Source organism: Battus philenor, unplaced genomic scaffold (genome assembly GCF_028537555.1).
Source record: "Battus philenor isolate CCGP_79_NKW_IND1 unplaced genomic scaffold, ilBatPhil1.0.hap1 SCAF_18, whole genome shotgun sequence".
Classification (NCBI taxonomy): domain Eukaryota; kingdom Metazoa; phylum Arthropoda; class Insecta; order Lepidoptera; family Papilionidae; genus Battus; species Battus philenor.
The window spans coordinates 11,863,495-11,883,924 of NW_027181680.1; the positions used below are offsets into that span (position 1 = coordinate 11,863,495).

At 33.4% G+C, this 20,430-nt stretch overlaps 1 protein-coding gene across 1 annotated transcript in view; it reads left to right on the top strand.

The window, feature by feature from the left end:
* ss (spineless) overlaps nucleotides 1-13,228 on the top strand; it is a 96,222-nt gene extending 82,994 nt beyond the window's left edge. The window contains exons 4-8 of the mRNA XM_068763629.1: nucleotides 5,977-6,186; nucleotides 7,017-7,204; nucleotides 9,939-10,045; nucleotides 11,545-11,686; nucleotides 12,448-13,228. Coding sequence (XP_068619730.1) covers nucleotides 5,977-6,186; nucleotides 7,017-7,204; nucleotides 9,939-10,045; nucleotides 11,545-11,686; nucleotides 12,448-13,228 — 1,428 coding nt within the window. The remainder of the gene's footprint in view (nucleotides 1-5,976; nucleotides 6,187-7,016; nucleotides 7,205-9,938; nucleotides 10,046-11,544; nucleotides 11,687-12,447) is intronic.
* The last annotated feature ends 7,202 nt before the right edge of the window (nucleotides 13,229-20,430 follow it).

The window sequence follows — 20,430 nt, forward strand, 5'->3', positions numbered from 1 at the left end:
CTAGCGTTAACGCTTTCAGAAGTTGTAGTAATATTAACAAGGTAATAGCAGTTCGACGATGATGAGGTAGTGCTCTTCCGGGCACTCTTGGGTCGAAATATTAAACGGTTAACACAGGCGAAAGATAGCTCAAAAAGTTCTCTCGAAGGGGGCAAAAAGTCTAGTCAATTCGTTCATCACATGTCAAAGCGATCTAAGTACTCGAAGGGCTTTTAATTCGTTGAAACTATGACATGTAGCAACTCAAGCTGAAGCGTCCAATAAGAAATAGGCGCCCTCTGCGCTCTACCAGTTGAACATCTCAAGTGGCATTTGTACCACTTGAAAGGTCGCAAAATTTGGCCTAAAATCTACGTATCCAATAATGATCACTGACCAGTATGATTGACCTCTTTTGTACCACTGTGCGTCAGTGTGTATCTACCGCAGAATTAGTAATAAGATTAATTTAAAATTTATATTTGAATTTTGTAGATTAATAAACTTTTACTAACATAACCTAAATTTTTTTATGGGCTTCTCTGTCTGATAGAGTATGAACTGAGTCTAACTTGAAATGTTTTTTTTTTTAATATTTTTATGCAAAAGGTAAACAAAAGACAGACCGCTTCCTCCAGGTGCTTGGAAATCTATGTTGAAACCTATGTTCCGTAGCGGAAGTCTTAAGTCTCAAATGATTATATTTTACTGTAAAATAATGCAACCTTGTTGATTCCAAATCCTATAAATTATTTTGACGGATGTCAAAATTGACAGCTGTCATGTTTTGTCTTGAAAATTGTGTCAATAAAGCGTGCGTAAAGTAAACTTTGGGGTTTTGTTAAATGTCCTGCGAATCCTGTCCGATTAGAGTCCTTTATTACGACAAAATTTAAAGGGAGTTTATATATATATATATATGGTGCTGTATTGAAAGTGTGTTATAATCAACGAAATTACAATAATAAGGCATTGCCGATATAGCACATTCTTTCAAAAGAAATTACTAATTCGACTGTTTTTCTTCGAGACATATATTTCTCGCTCTCAACGAGGCGCATATATTAAAAGTCGCCCGCGATTATTTCCCTTCGCATTACAGCTAATAAAGTCACGATGAAATATTACTGTCAGAGGTAAAAACCCCAATTTCTACACAAATCCGACCCCTCGCTATAAAACTTTCAGACGAAAACAATCGTATATAAATTTTATTCCAACCCCTGCTCGTAGGCCGCCTTTGTTTTGTATACTGCCAGCTATAGCCGAATAATTTGGTTACCTGAACATTGTAATCGACAAAGATTATTAAACGACAGAAATGCCAGTTTGAATTAAGCATATAGTTAGTATAAAATCTAAAGTGTATTTATAAAATGTAGCACAGAATTCATTGAAAATATTCGTTAGTCAAAGTCATAATTACTGTATTATATAAGATCATTACAATCATATATAATCGTCAGCATAAAAATAAGTTGACTTTACCAACACCACCACCTATTGAGAGGAACTAACAAGAAATTCAAAACGTTGTTAATTATTTTTGTGATGGTTTTAATAACAATTTTTTTTAATTAAACATTTCATTATAACAATTCATTCTCAAACGTCTTATTTTGGGCATAAAAATTATCATAAATATTTTTGCTTCATATATAGAAGTATTCATAGAAGTTATAAGTCGAGTTTTATGCCTATTTACGCATCTGTTGATACGATATAATTGGTTAGCCGCAGGGGTAACTGGCGATTAAACAAATCGATTTCGAAATCATTAAATCGAGCCGGGTACTCGTTACTTCCTGCCGCGGCACGCGCCTCACTTCGCACGTAATGGCCCCACAGATGCTCAAGTTGCATCCACTTATTTCACTACAAACCTCGTGATTCTCAATCTATTTATCCTATTATCGATTGTAAGAATCCGTCAAATAAACCGAATCAAATTTTTTTTTATTTATATAGGGTAATTGGTTACATATGTAAAAGCTGAATGAATATATAGCATTATCTGTTAACTAGTGTATGGTATACTCAATTCGACAATGGTTTCAGAAATAGTAAATAGCATAAAGATAAAATAAGAAAAAGCATTGACCAAGTTAGAATTGATATATCTATCTGTCTCTGTCTTTTGATCACATACCGAGGCAAGCCTTACAATGCAATACTTAAGGAAAGCGAAGACGTAGCCGCCCAAAGCAAACCTGGCGGCGGACGATCACTGCAGAAGTGAAGGCAGTTGGAATGACGTGGAACGAAGTAAAGCGCGAGGCTCAAGACCACTCGGGATGGCGACGTACTGTGGACGCCCTCTGCACCATCTTGGGGACATAGGAATAAATGATGATCTATCCTTGAATATGCTATTGGCATTACAATAGAAAAAATAATTAATCTGAAATACTTCAGAGTGAACACATTGTACATGGTGTTTGAAATAATAGATAAAAAGCCTTAAAGCTTTTTGTTGATTACTGGGCAATACATTTACCCATTTTAATCTTTAAAATCTATAACCAATCATCCTGTATCATTTAAGACTTCTACGAGTCCTATTTCAAGATTTTTTTTTTCGATATTCACACTGCTTTAAACCTTTTACTGTCTTGTTTTTAATTTCCACACCAATAAATCCAATACGTGGTCATTTATGATAGGTCTTATAAGAATTTTCACGGTCACAGCAGAGAGCAATGAAGATGGCTATGTTCGGAAATTCTCTGCTAGATCGAAACAGAAATGGGGAAATTCACTAAAAAGCCTACATCACCGACTTAGTAGAATTGCTCGTCGGATATTGGAATGAGCGGGGCGGGTTCTTGAGTAGCGAACAAGAGCCAGTAGACGCGGTATCAATATTAGAAAAAAAAATGAATAAGACATTATAGCGATCTTTGGGGGAAGCCTACATCTGTGAGCGTCTTTAGGGTGACATTAATCAATGAACACAAATAAATACGTGTAAATGTTATTTTAAGTGACCACATCTAGCATATATAAGTTTTGGAGAGTTCCGTTTCGAAACCGAATGGCGGACAGGTAAAAAGATAGAACCTTCATTTTGTTTGAAAAAGAAGAAAGGAAATCCTTTCTCTGATTCTGCAGTAATATGGAAATAAATGCAATAAATATAAACAAGGGTTAACAGGCAAACAAATAATGTTAATAAATGTAAAAGAAATAAAAATTATATTAGGAATAAATTAAATTGTAATTAAACAAACTGTGATAAATTTACCTATAAGAGAATTCATAAACAAAAGTCTGTGATAAACTATAATTAAAAAGACAAAACTGCAGTGATGATGGATTAATGGGGTAGAATAGAAGAGAAAGATAGAATTGTAGAGTGAAAAAACGGATAGATAGATAATGTGATGCATGGAAGAATAGTACGGTAATAAAAATTGAAATGTGAAAAATTAGTAAAAGAAAAATAAAATCCCTGTTTCCACACAAATAGGAGTGGAAGGAGAAAAAAAGGTTATATAAGTAAATTAAAGTCCAAAACTATATCTATATCTAAAACAGTCAGATTATAACAGCACTAAACTAAATTAGCCGCAAGAAACAGTAATAAACTAAATTAGACGCAAGAATCAAATCCATTTGATTAAACTAAAACGTAACCATTACTATTGCATTGTGAAATAGATCAATAACGGTACCACCTGGTGTGGTGCTTTGAATTTAAATCTGACTACGTTTTAGGGTCTGTTAAGCAAGTAAAAAGTTATAAGCGATGGGGTGGTATAATGAAATTCTCCTCGGTGCTTATTGACCATTCATTCCGAAGACCACCTTTTATGATTAAACACGTTAATGATTTACACATGTTCCTTTGTTGGTATGTTATACCATTTATTTCTATTAATTTAAAACAATTCAGTTTATCCATACATGGGTAAATAGAGTGATTTAAAAGTTGTAAAAGATGTATGTGTACCTATATATATATATATATATATATATATATATATATATATATATATATATATATATATATACATACATATAAATATTAGCAATATAACAAGAGACTTATAACATTAAATTTATTCTGAACAATATGAAGCGATAGTTTCAGTTCATATCTTGTAAATCAATGTACACCAATCTTACTTATTTACTCATATTATTTAATTAATTTTTTAATCTTACTTATAGGCTATTTGATAACTTTATTGGTAGGTTCATAAAACTACATTCATCTCAATTTTTTTTAATATTTAAGCACATTTTATGTTAACAAATATATGATACACCCTATGCAAAATTCAATATCATAATACAGAAAGGATAAGCGTTTTCAAATTTAAGATTACTGCATATTAAAATCAATTATTGTTCACTATCCCTGCACACTTTGTACTATAACAAGTTTTTGGTTCAGACTAACAAACAGTTTAATAAAAAAATTGTAATTGTTTGTTTTAAACCGTAAAAAATACTTTAAAAAATTATGAAGGTTTTAAGCGTACGCATCTGTAAAGAGAAAATAATTGCCAAAACAAAAAATATATCAACAAAACGTTCTCAAGCGCTATAGCAACTATGTCTCACCCCCAAGAGCAGGGTAGCCGAAGCAATTACCCAACAAATCATCGTCTGACATTTAATGCCAATGCAATATGTTTGAACCCACATTACAACATTTCCAGAGAACCCCATTTTTGTCTACATAAAGTTCACAATATACTTTCGTAAACACATGATTCATTCATATGACAGTCCTCTAAAACAGGGGGTCGAACACAGTGCCTGGAGGTACCTATTGATTATCAATTAGTTTTGTACTTGCATCATTTGTTGTCAGCGCATTATCTACATTATTTACACACTCTATTGTTACATGACGTGTTAGAATTCATATTATATTAACTACAATCGATAATGTACCTTATTCTTGGGGTTCAAGGTTGTTAATACTTTGCGATGGATCGAAAATTAACTTGTCTATCTTCGTTACAGATAATTCTTTAATGATTGAGCACGAATTGATTTTTGGGGTCATCAATGATTATTGATTTACGGTTCATGTATGACTTGCCCTTTTTACGATGTTAAATATTATTTTATGTTGTTGATTTCAAACCGTTTATCTCGTTACGGAGATTTAATTAGATCTCATTTATGTAATTACTTCCCTATTCATAAATAAGTTAATAATTATTTATTATATTTATTCTATATTGTTTATTATTATAAATTATTTTATTTTTAATAGACCATATAATAACACAGTGTTTTTTATTGGAATCGGGCGTTACCTTGCGGAAGTCCATCCTAAGTAAGAAAAGGACCAATATTTAGCCACTTCCGCACATGCACCAGAGGAACCTAAAGATGCCCCGTGGAGGGGTGAAACATGTGTTGAGTGAAATAATGGTGGCAGTTGTGTAATTCGCATTGTTTGCCGCATACGCATTTATCAGCGGGCTGGCGGGCGGTGCACTTTGTTGCATGACTACCACTGCATGTGCGGGAGTGGCTAAATATTGGTCCTTTTCTTACAGTGTTTTTTTAAATATAGTTCAATTTTGTAAATGTAAGACATCCATTTCTACATATAGGTCTTCGTTGTAATTTTCCAATAGGATCGTTGGAAGTGGCCAGTTTTCAACCACTTTCCATGACCTTAATAATGTCTTCTGTCTAACTTCCAAGAAAAAAAATGTTTTATCCAAAATAACTATTACATTTTCGAATACTGTATTATTTTAAATCTATTAGGGGGACCGGAAAATAATGTCGTTTCTGTAGACATGTTTTACAGGAAAAACCGTTTGATTTCTTACTGCTCTGGCATTGAAAATTTGTATACTAGATGGCAAAAGGGTGTTGATAACGAAAGTATATTATATTGTTGATTAGAAATAAAACTTGTTAAAAATGTAGTCGTGTGAATTTAACTTAAGAAAGCTACATTACTTCCCTCTAATACATAGAATATAGCGAATTAAATAATAGTTTTTAATTTTACGTTCACAGTCAGATATAGTCCACCAATCTGTCTACGAGCTGGTCCACTCTGAGGACCGGGAGGAGTTGCAGAGGCAACTGTTGTGGAACTCCTTCCTTTCACCGGAAACAAGCAATCTAACCTTACAAGACGTTCTTAGACCTGAACGAACGCATCTTCTAGAAAGAAGTTTCACTGTCAGATTTAGATGTTTACTTGATAATACTTCTGGATTCCTAGTAAGTATTTTGTTAAATGTAATAATAAAATTTAACCACCTTATAACATTCATCATTTCAGCTACAAGATGTCCACTGCTGGACCTATGTCCAGCCTTGGCATATGCCTATGAACATGCCTGGGGTAGACCTATGTCTACCCCAGAGATTTCCAATAGGAGCAACTGGAAGCGGTCTGAAATAAGGCCATTTATCCTTGTACCTACGCGGCAATTGCCAGTCCATGGTCCAAAACTTGAAGACCCTAACGCCTATCTGTTCCACACGTCTGCTCACTACCAATTCACTAATTAATCCGCCAGACTAAGTTGGTTACTATTATTCTTCTTTGGATTTGCTGAAGAAACTGCGAGCAAAGCCTTCTCCATTACTTGTGTGGATGTGAACTTATTAGTTGGACCCGAAGTAAGAGACCACGTTTCATTGAGGGGGTATTAGACTAGAAGAGGTTTTGTATGAAGCAGAGAAAAAAGTCATGGAATTTTTTTCGTGGACTACTTTCTAAATTAATCTGTTTTGCGGTGAACCACTTAAAAGCACATTTTTACCAAATCTCTTAAAACTCGACAAAAATGTTAATGTACCTATGAAATATTGCATTACAACAAATATATATGTAATATCTATAATAAAATCTTATTGGTTATTGTATAGGAAGCCAAAAAGTCAGTTCAGTTCTTCACCATCGAAAGCAGTCAAATATTCACGGAAGGCCACTCACTTTTTTGTCACATAAATATAGACACTCGTGGAGTGGAGAAGATCTCTGGGTAGACCGACCAGGACTTTAAGAATCATTGCTTTAAAGTATAAAATGTTTTTATGTACAGCGACTCGACATCCGGGGCCGTATCAAAGTTCTTCATGGCCAGAACAAGAAAACGGAAGAGCCACCCCTTGCATTGTTTGCTATTTGCGCACCTTTCGGCCCCCCGAGTCTTCTAGAAATACCGCAGAAGGAAGTCATGTTCAAGAGCAAACACAAGCTCGACCTCAGTCTAGTCTCAATGGACCAAAGGTAAGTATTGTCTGTAAACCTTCAACCGTAGGTTTTTTTTTAATTTAATTTTTCACATTATTTCTCTAACATAGAGCCTATATTTCTAATTTACAATTTCTAGACGGTGGGGGGAAATCCTCATATGGAGGGCCCAGACAGTGTCAGACTTTTACTGACTAAAACCAACCCCCCTGCGTCGGCTCTGTTACTCAATCTTAGGTTTAACAATCATTTATTCCTCATATTTACTGAAATAATTACACTAACAAAAATATGATAAATAAATTGCTTCGATATTGGCGAGGATATGAATAATAGATATCAACAATAGATTTCAAACTAAACGAACTATTTATTTATGTAAATAAATAGATACACCAATAGTAAAACATAACAAAGGAATAGGTTACATATGTTTCGTATAACATAGTACAAAATTAAATATCGCCTATACGCGATCACAATCGTTCGTCGTCGTTACAGCCTATATAAGCCCACTGCAAGTCAAAGATCTCTTCCGATGATATCAATGGGGGGATATACCATAATCACCACGCTTGGTAGACGGATTGGTGATCACAGTGTGGTATTATGGTACGCAGAGGACGCTGCTACCACTCCTTTAGAACCTTATGAGCAGTGGCATTCCTGTACGTAAATATAAGGCTATTTCGAATACGTGGCTTACGATCGCAAGTCTCAGTCCTCTACCGCCAGCGCTGGGCAAATATAGCCTTGGATAATATTTATGCCATCTACTACCATAAATATAAAATGCCAAAACAGTATAAACAGTAAAAGTATATTTTATGAGAATTTAATGGAATGATCTACCTAAATATAAAGCCCAAGTAGAGTTTAATCTGAAAACGTGGTAAAGCTGAACAAAAATCTTTATTTAACTTACTGTTCAATCTTATAATACTATTAAGGAGCTGCCTTCCAGTTTCAATGTTGCTTATAGTTAAGGCGAGGACTAGATTAAAATGATTTATTAACTATAAATTTTGTTTAAAGACGTTATTATTAAGAATGCTTTAAGGAATGAAGACGTATATTTGTATATATATGCCTGTGTATGTGTTTTAAATAAAGGTTTTACATAAATAAATAGATAATGTGTACTACACTAGTATATAGTGTAGTACACTAAAATAATAACTGTGGCTGCGATAAATTGCATTGTGATTTTTAAAAATTAAAATCTGACATAAGACAATTTTGTGATTAAACTGTGAGAATCTGCCAGATTTACACAAACCCACAATAGTTTTAAAATCATAAATCGTGAAAGAAATTACAATAATTAACTGTAAATACACATACATATTTAATTTGGTTTGAAAGACAAAATTAATTAAAAAATTGCAACCTAAAAAAAATTTAAAATTTCTGCAAACCAATATTCGGGTAAACGAGACATTCCCACAAACGGAGGCCAGTAAAAAAATTACAATTAGATTCTCTTAATATTATCATCGGAAGCCGATATACATGAGCTTTGACTGAATAATTTTACTTTGACTGAATTATTATCTACAATAATTTACTATCATGTATTTGAATATGGTGTATCTATAGATTATTTGGAATAATATAAGCGTGAGAGAGAGATCCAATACATCAAACAGGATACAGTTCCGTTATTAGAACTTAACAACCGAAGTAACTTAGTGGAACGGTCAAGGAATAATTTTAACTATCAAAAGTTTTCGTAGCGATGCCCCGTACAGAATGTATAATTGTTAAAACAATTGATGCGCCGTGAATAATTCGTTTATTGATACTCCGAGATGTTATGCCTTCCCGGTGCTTGGAAACGATTGCATTAATACAAGGGCATTGATTTGAAGGTATAGGGAAAATTTGAACAAAAGAATCTAAAAGGTGAACATAGACAAACACGGTATCTATGGTATATCGTTATGATGGTTCCAAAAATAAGTATCTTCTGCATCGATAAAAAATGATATAAATTTGATATAATATCTCTCGTTCAGAAATAACAAAACATAATGATAACATAGTAAAAAAGACGAATTCAAAATTGGAATAACTAGATATTAAAATTAATAATAGTTTACTATCTATTTCTGTACACTTTATAAAGGTTTATTGGAAATATGTACAGAAGCTTTAGAGATTTTTACTGATAAGAAGTACGCACACGACACACACACACACACATATTTATATATATATATATATATATATATATATATATATATATATATATATATATATATATATATATGTATATATATATGCATATATGTGTATATATACACATATATATATATATATATGTATATATATATGCATATATGTGTATAAATATATATATATAATCAATCTTTATAACTTATTCAATGTCTTTCTCTGCGGTTATCCATAAGTAATCATTTCTATGACGCCGTCAACAAGACTCGATAAATTTAATAGCAACGTAATCAAACTAACATGACATTTATTATTAAACAAAAGTGAACAAACAAAAATAAAAGAAGATTTAAATGTAGGTTCTTGCAAAGCAGGCGACGTACGAAAGGAATCAAATATATTGTGAAAAGAAAGTAAGAGAAATGAATGAAAGATATTGAGAAGTATTAGAAAAAAGCAAGACAATAATATTTTACAATAGCAAAGTAGAACGTGATGGCACCATATATAGGGGGCTATTAAAAAACAATATTTTTAATCTGTTGTACTATAAACGTATCGTCATCTATAATTTGATCTTCTTCTTTTCCAGGGGCAAACTGTTGTTGGGATATACGGACGCGGAACTGGCCAACATGGGCGGATACGATCTGGTACACTACGACGACCTGGCTTACGTAGCCAGTGCCCATCAAGAGTGTAAGTGATGATAACATACTCTTCTCTCTCTCTCTCTCTCTCTCTCTTTCTCTCTCTCTCTTTCTTTCTCTCTCTCTCTCTATCTCTCTTTTCCCACTCTCTTTCTTTCTCCCTCTCTCTCTCTCTCTCTCTCTCTTTTATAATAACTTACCCCACCATCAAGTGAGGCTAGTAACTAGTTTGAATGTACGCGTATGTGACAGTTTTACAAGGTATCCTAACAGTTCTTTTCTTAGTTCTTAATCTTAAATAAAAAGTACATTATCAAATAAATCTTATTATATCAAGATTTTTTAGTTGGTCGAAATGCGTGGACTTTGTTTGGATATTGTTTTTGCAGAGTTGAAATAATAATATGTACATCATTTAAACTGATATGAAAAGAGCAACTATTGATTTTCTGACCGACTCTTCTCTGTAAAGCTGTGTTCGAACCGTTAGTAGCTTATTTTCGAACGGACTACACCACACTACACTTAGACAATTCAAAAGTGCATGTAAAAGTCTACTTGAATAAATATATTTTGAATATTATAATTTGGTACAGTTTCAATGTCTTTCGTTTCAATTTAACTTATTCCGGCGCGAGAGAGAGAGAGAGCTATAGATGGTCTCTGCAGATTCAAGCACTTTCAGGGCACGCCGTGTTTTCTGATTATTTGTACATGCATAAATGTAAGAATTGCCTGGAACACGCCACCTGATTACAAATGAAAATATTATCCGTTTAATAACAGAGTGTCTTATAAATAGTAGAAAAAGAAAAGGTTTAGAAATGAAAAGAAAAAGGAAAGTTAGGTTAGGATATTAAATATTAATGTAATAAGGGAAACATACAAAAAAAAAACAATTAGCAAATTAAGAGACGTAACAGAGTACAGATAGATGTCCCACCCCACTAGCGGCATGAATTTTATAAAATTCGTTCTTAGCTGATCTCTAATCTAAAAATGGAATATTTATAACAAATTTCAAGCTTCTGAGCTATATAGTTGTAGAGATGTCGTGATGAGTCAGTATATTAATAGAAATCTAATACATAATCTGCTAAATGCATAAGATAATAAGGTTGTAACTTTGAAGCAATAGATATAACAATAGAATAACAATAGATAAACTAGCCGACACCTAAGTCACAGTAACCAGGTCTAAAAGTAAATACAGTTAAAAAATAGTCTGTTTATGAATAAAAATAAATAATAATGTCCCTGATGCGAAAAATCAAGCGTACAGGAATAAAGAGACTTTTCATGTACTTACTTTGTTTCATCTAGTCGATTGTCGTAGGCAACTTCTGTCATTCCCCACTCGACATCACGAAATACAAAAATATCAAAAATGTTAACATAGTTCTCATAACCTCACTACGTTACGCACGCTAGAAATAATCATAATTAAAACAAAAAAACTGTAGATTTTTTTGTACGTGTTAATTATGTTATTGTACCTACTAACCTTTGCCATTGCGGTTAACAAAAAAAAACGTTTTTTTCTTACAGTGCTCAAGACCGGTGCGTCAGGTATGATCGCGTATCGCTTCCAGACGAAGGAGGGCCAGTGGCAGTGGTTGCAGACTTCCTCGCGACTCGTATACAAGAACTCCAAGCCGGACTTCGTGATCAGCACCCACCGGCCTCTCATGTAAGAACCATTGCGAAAGCATAACATCCATTGAAATTAAATGTATATTGAAGAGCAAAATTGATCGAAATGTATGCAACTTTGTTTGTTGACTTATTTAGAATGTTGTTTTTTTTTATTAAATGGTCCCCGCTATTGGAGGCTTCTGGTACTCCTAAATTATTTATGGGTTAGACTTTTATTTGTTTTTAATAATTTTATCAATTATATTTTTTTTTTTCATCTTAAGATCATTCATTCTTCCCTTACATTCTACATTCCACCTGTCTTGTCATTTTATTTAATTTTCTCTCTTTTCTGAAGCCTTTCATCTATCACCTCGTTTATCGATTTTTACCAAAAAATATTTTTTACGTAATTTATTTATATACTTATTATTTTGCTTACATTCGTTTTATTTTGTTTACGTTTTTCTTACATTATTGACTCTTATTTCTTTTTATTAAGTTTATCACAATTTTTCTACATAGCCTAAGAAACTCTGGTCGCATTTCACCATTCTCGATAAGAGAGGCTATAGCATCCTCGCAGATCTTAGTGCCTAGCCGGCATTCGGAGCCGACTCGGATGAATTTTGATATTATAACGTATACATACAATTCATTTAATTAATTCATTATTTAAATTTCATTTAAAACTAGCAGCTGTTAAGTTTCTGGTCGGTTTTTCTAAGCAGATCAGCATTTAGAGCCGGTGGTAGCTTACTAAAAGTGTATTGCCTACTTGAATAGAGATATTCTAAATTTGAATAACTTTTTCAGGGAAGAAGAAGGAAGAGATCTGTTAGGAAAACGAACTATGGACTTCAAAGTGAGCTACCTCGACACTGGCCTAACAAGTCTTTACTTTTCGGAGTCGGAACAGTTATCCGGCTGTGAGTCAACCGTCACCACGCCCCCAAGAGCAGCGAGACGGTACAAGACACAGCTGCGCGATTTCCTATCAACCTGTCGAAACAAACGCAGAGTTCCATCCACACCAGCTCCTCCGCCAGTTGACTACTTAGCTGCTGATGCCGTCGCCGCGGCGTACACCAATCTAAACGGAGCGTACACTGGTCCTTACGGGGAATACCCTCCCGCTCCCGCGCTTCACTATGCTCCTCCTCCACTAGACGATAGATTCCTCACAACAGACAACCTCTTCCATCAATACAAGCCCCTTTCTTATCATTACACGCCTTACGCCCCAAATGGATTTTTAGAACCTGCTCCGCCACCTGGATACGAAGTGGCACCCACGTATCATAGGCCACCTTCAAGAGAGTACACTTACGTGGATAGCACCGGAAGGTATATGAGCCCGGTGACAGGGCAAGAGAGAAGGTCGCCGAGCGTTGTGCCTGGACCCAGTCCGGGCGGGTCCAGCGGGTCGACGGAACAAGAGAGACTGCAACAGACTCAGACCGCGGAGATGCCAAGGCAGACGGTGCTGATGTGGGGCGCGGGTGGAACTGCTCAAGAGGTTCCCGTGGAGTACTCTCCTCCTCAGGTTTGGCGTTACCATCCTTCGCATTACCACACCGCTGAGGCGACTCAATGAACATAGATATTAGTTTTTTTTTTATTTATGCAATTAATTGAAACGTATCGAAGGGTATCGGACCTACTTTGTCCTGTTTCTCCTGTATTAACAGATCCTAGATTGACGGGACGACGAGGATGAAAAATAGTTACCATGAGTCGCTGATAAAACTTTTTTTTGTTTTTAAAAAAACAAACAACAACATCACCTAATTCATTTACAATTGCGTCCTTACACTAATTATATTTAATCAATCAACTCTTTTAAATTTTAGAAATTTGCTTCCTAAATATTGCCAGTTACATATATGGCCGGCTATAAATTATTCTAATATATGATTAACGACTTCCAAATTCAAATTACAAAAAAAAAAACAAATTGTCCCTCGTCACCGTTAACAGAGTAGGTCTTTGTTGACTAAAACAGGGTCTTTCCATTATCAAGTTTGTAGATATCCCTATGTATATTTAAATCGAGAATATCCAAATGAATACGTATATATAAGGCAACATAGTTCATTTTAATAGTTAATTATTGATATATTCACATCACGCGATGCAATCACACGTTTAGTATTGACGTTTGTAAATAAATAAAATTAAGATAACTCTATAGCTTAAGCTTGTGTTATAATATAATCACAGAGTGTTCGCTTGTTAGGGAATGAAGCGAGGCGTTCCATAGAAATAAAATTCGTTAACAAACAAATATCTTCTATGATTCATGGTTTAACTAAATGTAAACAAGATTCGACGAGCCGTGGTGGTCCAGCGGCAGATGACTGACACTTGTGATCATAGGTTCGATTTTCGCGATGCATACACATGCACACATTGTGCATTAATTATATAGGATTAAAAATACAAAGATTCCAGATTCCAGCGTCGTCTGCGTACCATTATACACACTACGATCGCCAATTCACCTGCCAAGCGTGGCGATTATGATATATCCCTCGTATAAATCCTTCAGTACCTTAAGTTGATGTTATACGACCAATGTGTATCTCGAGGGTGAACTGAAAGGTTGTAAACTCACTGCCACTCAAAACTACGGAGAGATCAATGCATTTATTTGATCTCACTAGGCGTTCAAATCAGATAAAGCGCAGAGAACAGATAGTCGCTGGGACGTTGAGACAAACGACAAACAAACACAGTGTAGGACCAGATGAAAAACCTCGTGAAGATCAACGGGAGACGCTGGGTAAAGAGCGCTTCCAACCAATAATGCAAAAAAATCTGCGAGTAACACATATCAAACATTATAAACAGTTGAAGGAAACATGTTCATTATTTCGCCTGTTTTTTCCTCTAAATCTCTTTTGTACGCGTTTCTTCTACATATTAAATTAGCTATACCCTGCGTTTGTAGCTACTCTACCAACTAAAATAAATTTGTAGTAAAAATATTACGCAAATATTCAATTCATTTTAATTTTTTTGGAATGACAGTGGCGCCATCTATCAAAAATTAATACCAACTTAGAAACTTGTGGGAACATGCATAGCAACTTTGCTAAAGATCTTTGTATGATTAAATGTATAGATTACGATGCTATAAAGGAGATGCTGCCAAACATTCATTTATATATACGTATATATATATATTTCAATATTTTCCTCTCTGAAAAAATCCATTAATCGAACGTTTTTGTTTTGGCACGGCTCCTACCCGACTCGTGATCACCCATTTTGAAATATAAATTGTCTGGCTTAATAACAGCTATGAAAAGATTCAGATAAGTAAAGAACTTCAGACAACAATCCTACCTGTCATGGCGTAGTCTAGTAAATCGACGAAATAAAAAAAAAACAATTACCGTCATGAATTCTCCACTATACTATCGTGCTAAATAATTTTGACGCATACATACATTCTGGAAATTTAGATTGTATACAGTTTGAAATTTGAATCTTGAACATTTAGTTAAGAACTTAAAGCTGAGAAATAAAGTTTCTTAGCGAAATATTCATAAATATATTAGTGCATCAGCATAAACATTAGCAATCAACTGTGGATGCTAAAATACGCTATATATATTAGAAGTTTTTATTTGACATAAATAATATGCCAAATTAGTATTTTTTGCACATAGAAGATATTAGTTTGATAACAGCGCCATCTTTTGATTGAAACTGAAAAACCTATTGACAGTTAATACAATTGGTATTTCTAAACATTTTCTGGAATTAAACATATCAGATTTGTTAAACACATATCAAAAATATTTATTCGAAATTAGTAATAGATAATCTATGGTTTACGTGTCGATTGAAAAAGATCGCTTCGCTTTATTTGCAGTATTACATTTAAATAAATTGTATGTTATATAGATCATTTCATATTTAAAGTGTTATAACATATCGATGTATCTGTTAGCACACAAATTATACTATATTCGCCGAATAGTTGGGACAGGTAAGGATGCATTTACACGGGAGAAAAATTTTAGTTTACATCGGTCGTTTAAACAATGCGGACGCTTTTTTGTGCTGTTATGTTGATGAAGTGACTTCTTTTTAACATGTCATTGAAACATACTATGATGGTCGTAGAGTTAAATATGAAAGAAAGGAATTTTTATTAGCAAACTTTATATTATGTAAAATAAATGAAAAATTGTCACGTGTAAACGCATCTTTACAATTTGGAGCTTTAAGAAGCTGTTCCTTTCACTTTCCAAAGTGCTGTTAAAATAGTGCTATGTTAACTATCCGGCGAATATAAGCGCAGTTGTCTCCATGATATAGACGTCCATTTGTCAATATTTGAATTAAATTCAATGTATTTATTGTAGCTTCATGTAAGTCAATTAACGAACTATGCCCGAAGGTAAGGATTCCTGCGTTTAAATTTTTGAATCATTAATTTATAACATAAGAATCGTCTTTGACATAGAAAATTTCTATCCAAATTACTGTGAAAATTTTAGAGAAAATTCCTAAATAATAGGCTATACAAGTTAAAAAAAAACCGTTATTTTTGAATCGAGCCATGGGGACAATTGCGCGATCCATTGCCATGCCAACGTTGACTTCTCAGCACCCTTTATGTAAATACACATTGCTAAAAAGTCTATTCTTACCAAACATCTAAATCTACATGAGTCTCATTAGATAAATTTGATCTAGTTATTGTCACATCTTGTTTTCACCAGAACCATCCTGTTCTAGAAGATTCTATAACATATTCACTGAAATCTTACATTCACTTTTGATCTGAACACACTTACTGCCACTTGAACCACTGAAGGCACTAACACATACACTACACTTTTGTTTATTTCTATAACTATAACGTCGACGAAGGCAGCGCCCTCGTTTGAATCGTTATATAAAGTAGATTTTTTTTTAATATTGATTATTTAAGATAAAAGGGATGCAAATATTAATTTAAATTCCATTGTGCTACAGTGATGCGGCGTTGGCAGGGCATAAGGCAAGGTGGTAGTCTCCTGGTGCAGTAGAATTAAGTATAGCATATAAATATTCTGTATTGCGAAATACCTCGATGAAATTTATGACAATTTTCAAAATCTTGACTCCTTAACATACGTATTTTTTTATTCCTCGCACAGATAATGATTAAAAATTATATTTTATAAAAAATCGATACATCAAGAATCAAATTTCGAATAAGTTAAAAATCGATTATTTGGTTCACATCCCTGTTGACGAATGGCTGATGGTGTAAGGAAGCGTAACCGTTCACTTTAACAGATCAAACGTGTCTCTACGAAATTTGATTAGATGTATTATGTCATTTAAATAAAAATTAAAATACATGCTGTAAAAGAAATGTGTTAATTTAAAACTTTACTTAATTAAAATTAAGCGATCTATGAATTCTTTCCTCTTTGTGTTTCGCAATACGAATTTAAATATCATTTTGTCTTCTCACTGTATATTCCTTAAAATTTGTATTGTCCATACGGGTCGTCCGACGATATATCTAATATACATTGTATCGAGTCACCAAGTAACTCATCTTCCAAATCATGATTACTATTAGTGTATTGACTTTCTACTTATTCTTCTCTGAGAATTTTTAAAGAAATACATCACGTCACTTTGATAATGTCGCCATTGTAACATAATTGGGAGTCCGAACAGCATACAAATAATTTTTCGTAATCCAATTTTTAAAGGCACCTCAAATTTAATAATAAAATTAATATTATGATGCAAAGTTCAAATCAATTTCATCAAAGTATTAAGAGAAATATTATGTTGACATTTTGCTCTTCGGGACTGCCAAAATAAAGAAATTATACATTTTACAAAATGGCGACGATTTTGCTCACAGAATTGAAATGCAAGTTACCTTAAAATTAAACACGTTTATAAAAAAATAACATATCCGATTTACTAGTTTATAATTCGCAAAATTGTGATGTAATTTCACTATTACTTTTTATATCATAAATATTAATTAAAAGGTTTGCTCGAATATAATATTAGAGAATGTAAATAAATAACTAGGGTAGACGCTTTGTCGCGAGTAACGATCGAATATATTATCGATTATGCATAATTATTTAATTGAACATATAATTAAGATGAAGATATCGAATCAACTTCTGTATTTATTTTAGCAAAGTGTTATTATGTAATTAAAAACAAAATTAAATAAATTTTTCAAGCCACTGACTTGTTATTTTATTTTACGTTCATTGATTTTAAAAACACTGCGAGTTATAATAAAACTGCTCTATATTAAATGATTTATAAGAAAGATCAAAATTTTTGTTAACTCAATACAAAACAGCGTCATCTTGTGAACTCTTAAATAAACTAAATTAAGTAATTTATAACAAGTTTCACAAGCGGCCTCATAGATGACAGTAATATTCATTTAAATAATCCTTATTAGTATGCTATACCATTTCAAATTTATCAATTTAATATGCGATCACAAATTTTCTCGCAATTAAAATAACGTTGAATATCATCGTATTAAAAATTAATCTTATTAACTACTTGTAAATAAAAATTTAAAGCTCTTTTTTACAAAATTAAAGGTTCTAAAATATTGTACATTCTAAAATATTAATACTGACATTATTTTTTAAATAAAATTTTATAATTGCTATTAACGTCTTCATGTGTTAGTATTTATCAATATTTTACATTATCTTTGTATCAGCCAAATTAATTGAGAGAAGATTATTTACGTAGGATTATTTTAAAGATATTATGTAAATATGACGTTCCCGAACCTTAGAAAGGTTGCCAGTACCTTCCAGTACGTTGTAAACTAGCGTCTACTCAACCCGTAGACATTTCGATTCATTTGATCAGTTGAGTTTTTTCATGTCACTTAACATTACTAGGAACAGCTTATTCATTCCAGTATCATTTTAAGTTTAAAGAGGGCATTAAACTTTATATTGTGATGTCCTAGCACAAGCAATGGATTGGTTAATTGCACCTGAGAGTAAGGATGAGCCTGAATTACTCTGTTACTACTTGTTTTAACATTTAATTAATAAGGAATGACGGTATACCCTGGACACAGGACGCCCAATCGAGGTTCTTGAAAATCTAAAGATGAGGTCTATGCCCAGTAGATGTCTTACGGCTTAGATGATACTGATTTATATACACGATGCTTTTAGATATAGCCTAAGTATATCAAACAAATATATGTCAAATTGTTTGTTTTAAAAATAAATAAATGGTGAAAGTAAGTTTTTTTGGCTTTGCTTTTGAGGCCTCTCGCACCTCCCCTGTCATGCGTGGACAGGGACAATATTTTCTCAATCATTTATTCACGTAAGATTTTTTTTTCGCTCTTATTTTATCCGTCTCAACATTTACCGCTAGTTCTTCTTTTTCCATTACTTTCTCTTTCATTCTATTTTATACCTTGTTACCTCGCGTCTCATCCTTCGCACACTCCTCTTTTTCTAATAATATCTATATCTATCACATTCTTTTCTATGTGTATCACTTTCATCACACATTATATTCTCCTTTATTTTTATTCAACGATTTTATTCTCTTACTTTTTATAACTTTTTCTATCACCCTCGGGTAGTACTCTAGGAAGGTCTGGCTTCCTTCTTTATTTATTAATGAGGTGATGTCTTCTTCTATCCTTTCCAGTGAAACTAGGAACTTCCTTTTTTTACTATGTAAAAGAAGCATCATAGAAAATAAACACGACATTGTATATTTTTTTGTAAAGATAAAGTATTAAAATCTCGGGTAACTTGTTTTTAAGGGCAGCAGTATAACAGTTTATTTCGGAATAACCGCGACAAACGATGCAACGCAACCGAAATTGTTAAGAAAGTTTTTTAAGGTTGACACAAGCATCTTATATACATTAGGTTGTTAAAAAAATAGTTATCGAGTATATATTGGATCATCACCATTATCATCCTTTGCGTGAGGTCGGAGCACTCGCCTGTATTATGTCAAAGCTCTACCGCCTACAAATCCGATAATGCAGTAGAATGAAGCGAACCAAGTCTAATCTACCTTGGGAGTCTTCTGGGCCATGACACCAACGTACCAACGGAAACTGCAAATCCAGTCTTGTGTAAATATAAAAAAGTAAGCGAAAGACGCTAGATTTGCTCTATTATTCTATGAACACATTATTACGCTGTCAGTCGAATATGATAAGATTCTCGGAATCTGTTGTATGAGTACTTTGTTGTAAAACGGGCATAAAAATCTAAATGTCCTAGTCGCTGACGTCACGCTTTTTTAAACGCTGAGGCTGTTTCTCCGACATACACAAGTTGTAGCTGCAGTTACATTGTACATAAGGCCTGGTATTCAGCTAGTTTGAGGCGAAAAATTACGGGTGTTGGCGTGATAGTTATTGTGTCATAAAGTTCTTTGAAGATATTGGATGTTTTCAATACAATTATTTATACTAAAATATCAACCGAAATATTGATAATAGTTGAACATACATGAGGTTGAAATGAATAGGTTGTCCTACGGGATCATATTTGATATACCAGTCGTGTAACATTATATATATGCACATTATTTTTTATAGTCCTTGGTCGTACATTGCTGGTCATAGGCCTCCTTTAAAGATTGCAACGATGACCGATTCGGTGCTGCAAGCATTAAGCAATTTCTCGCGATCATATCTGTCTTCGGTTTGTGGTCGCCACTCAAGAACCTTTGTAGCATCATCGAATTAAAAATAATTTTCTTGAGACATCCTTTTTATACTCTATACCAGAGTTCCCC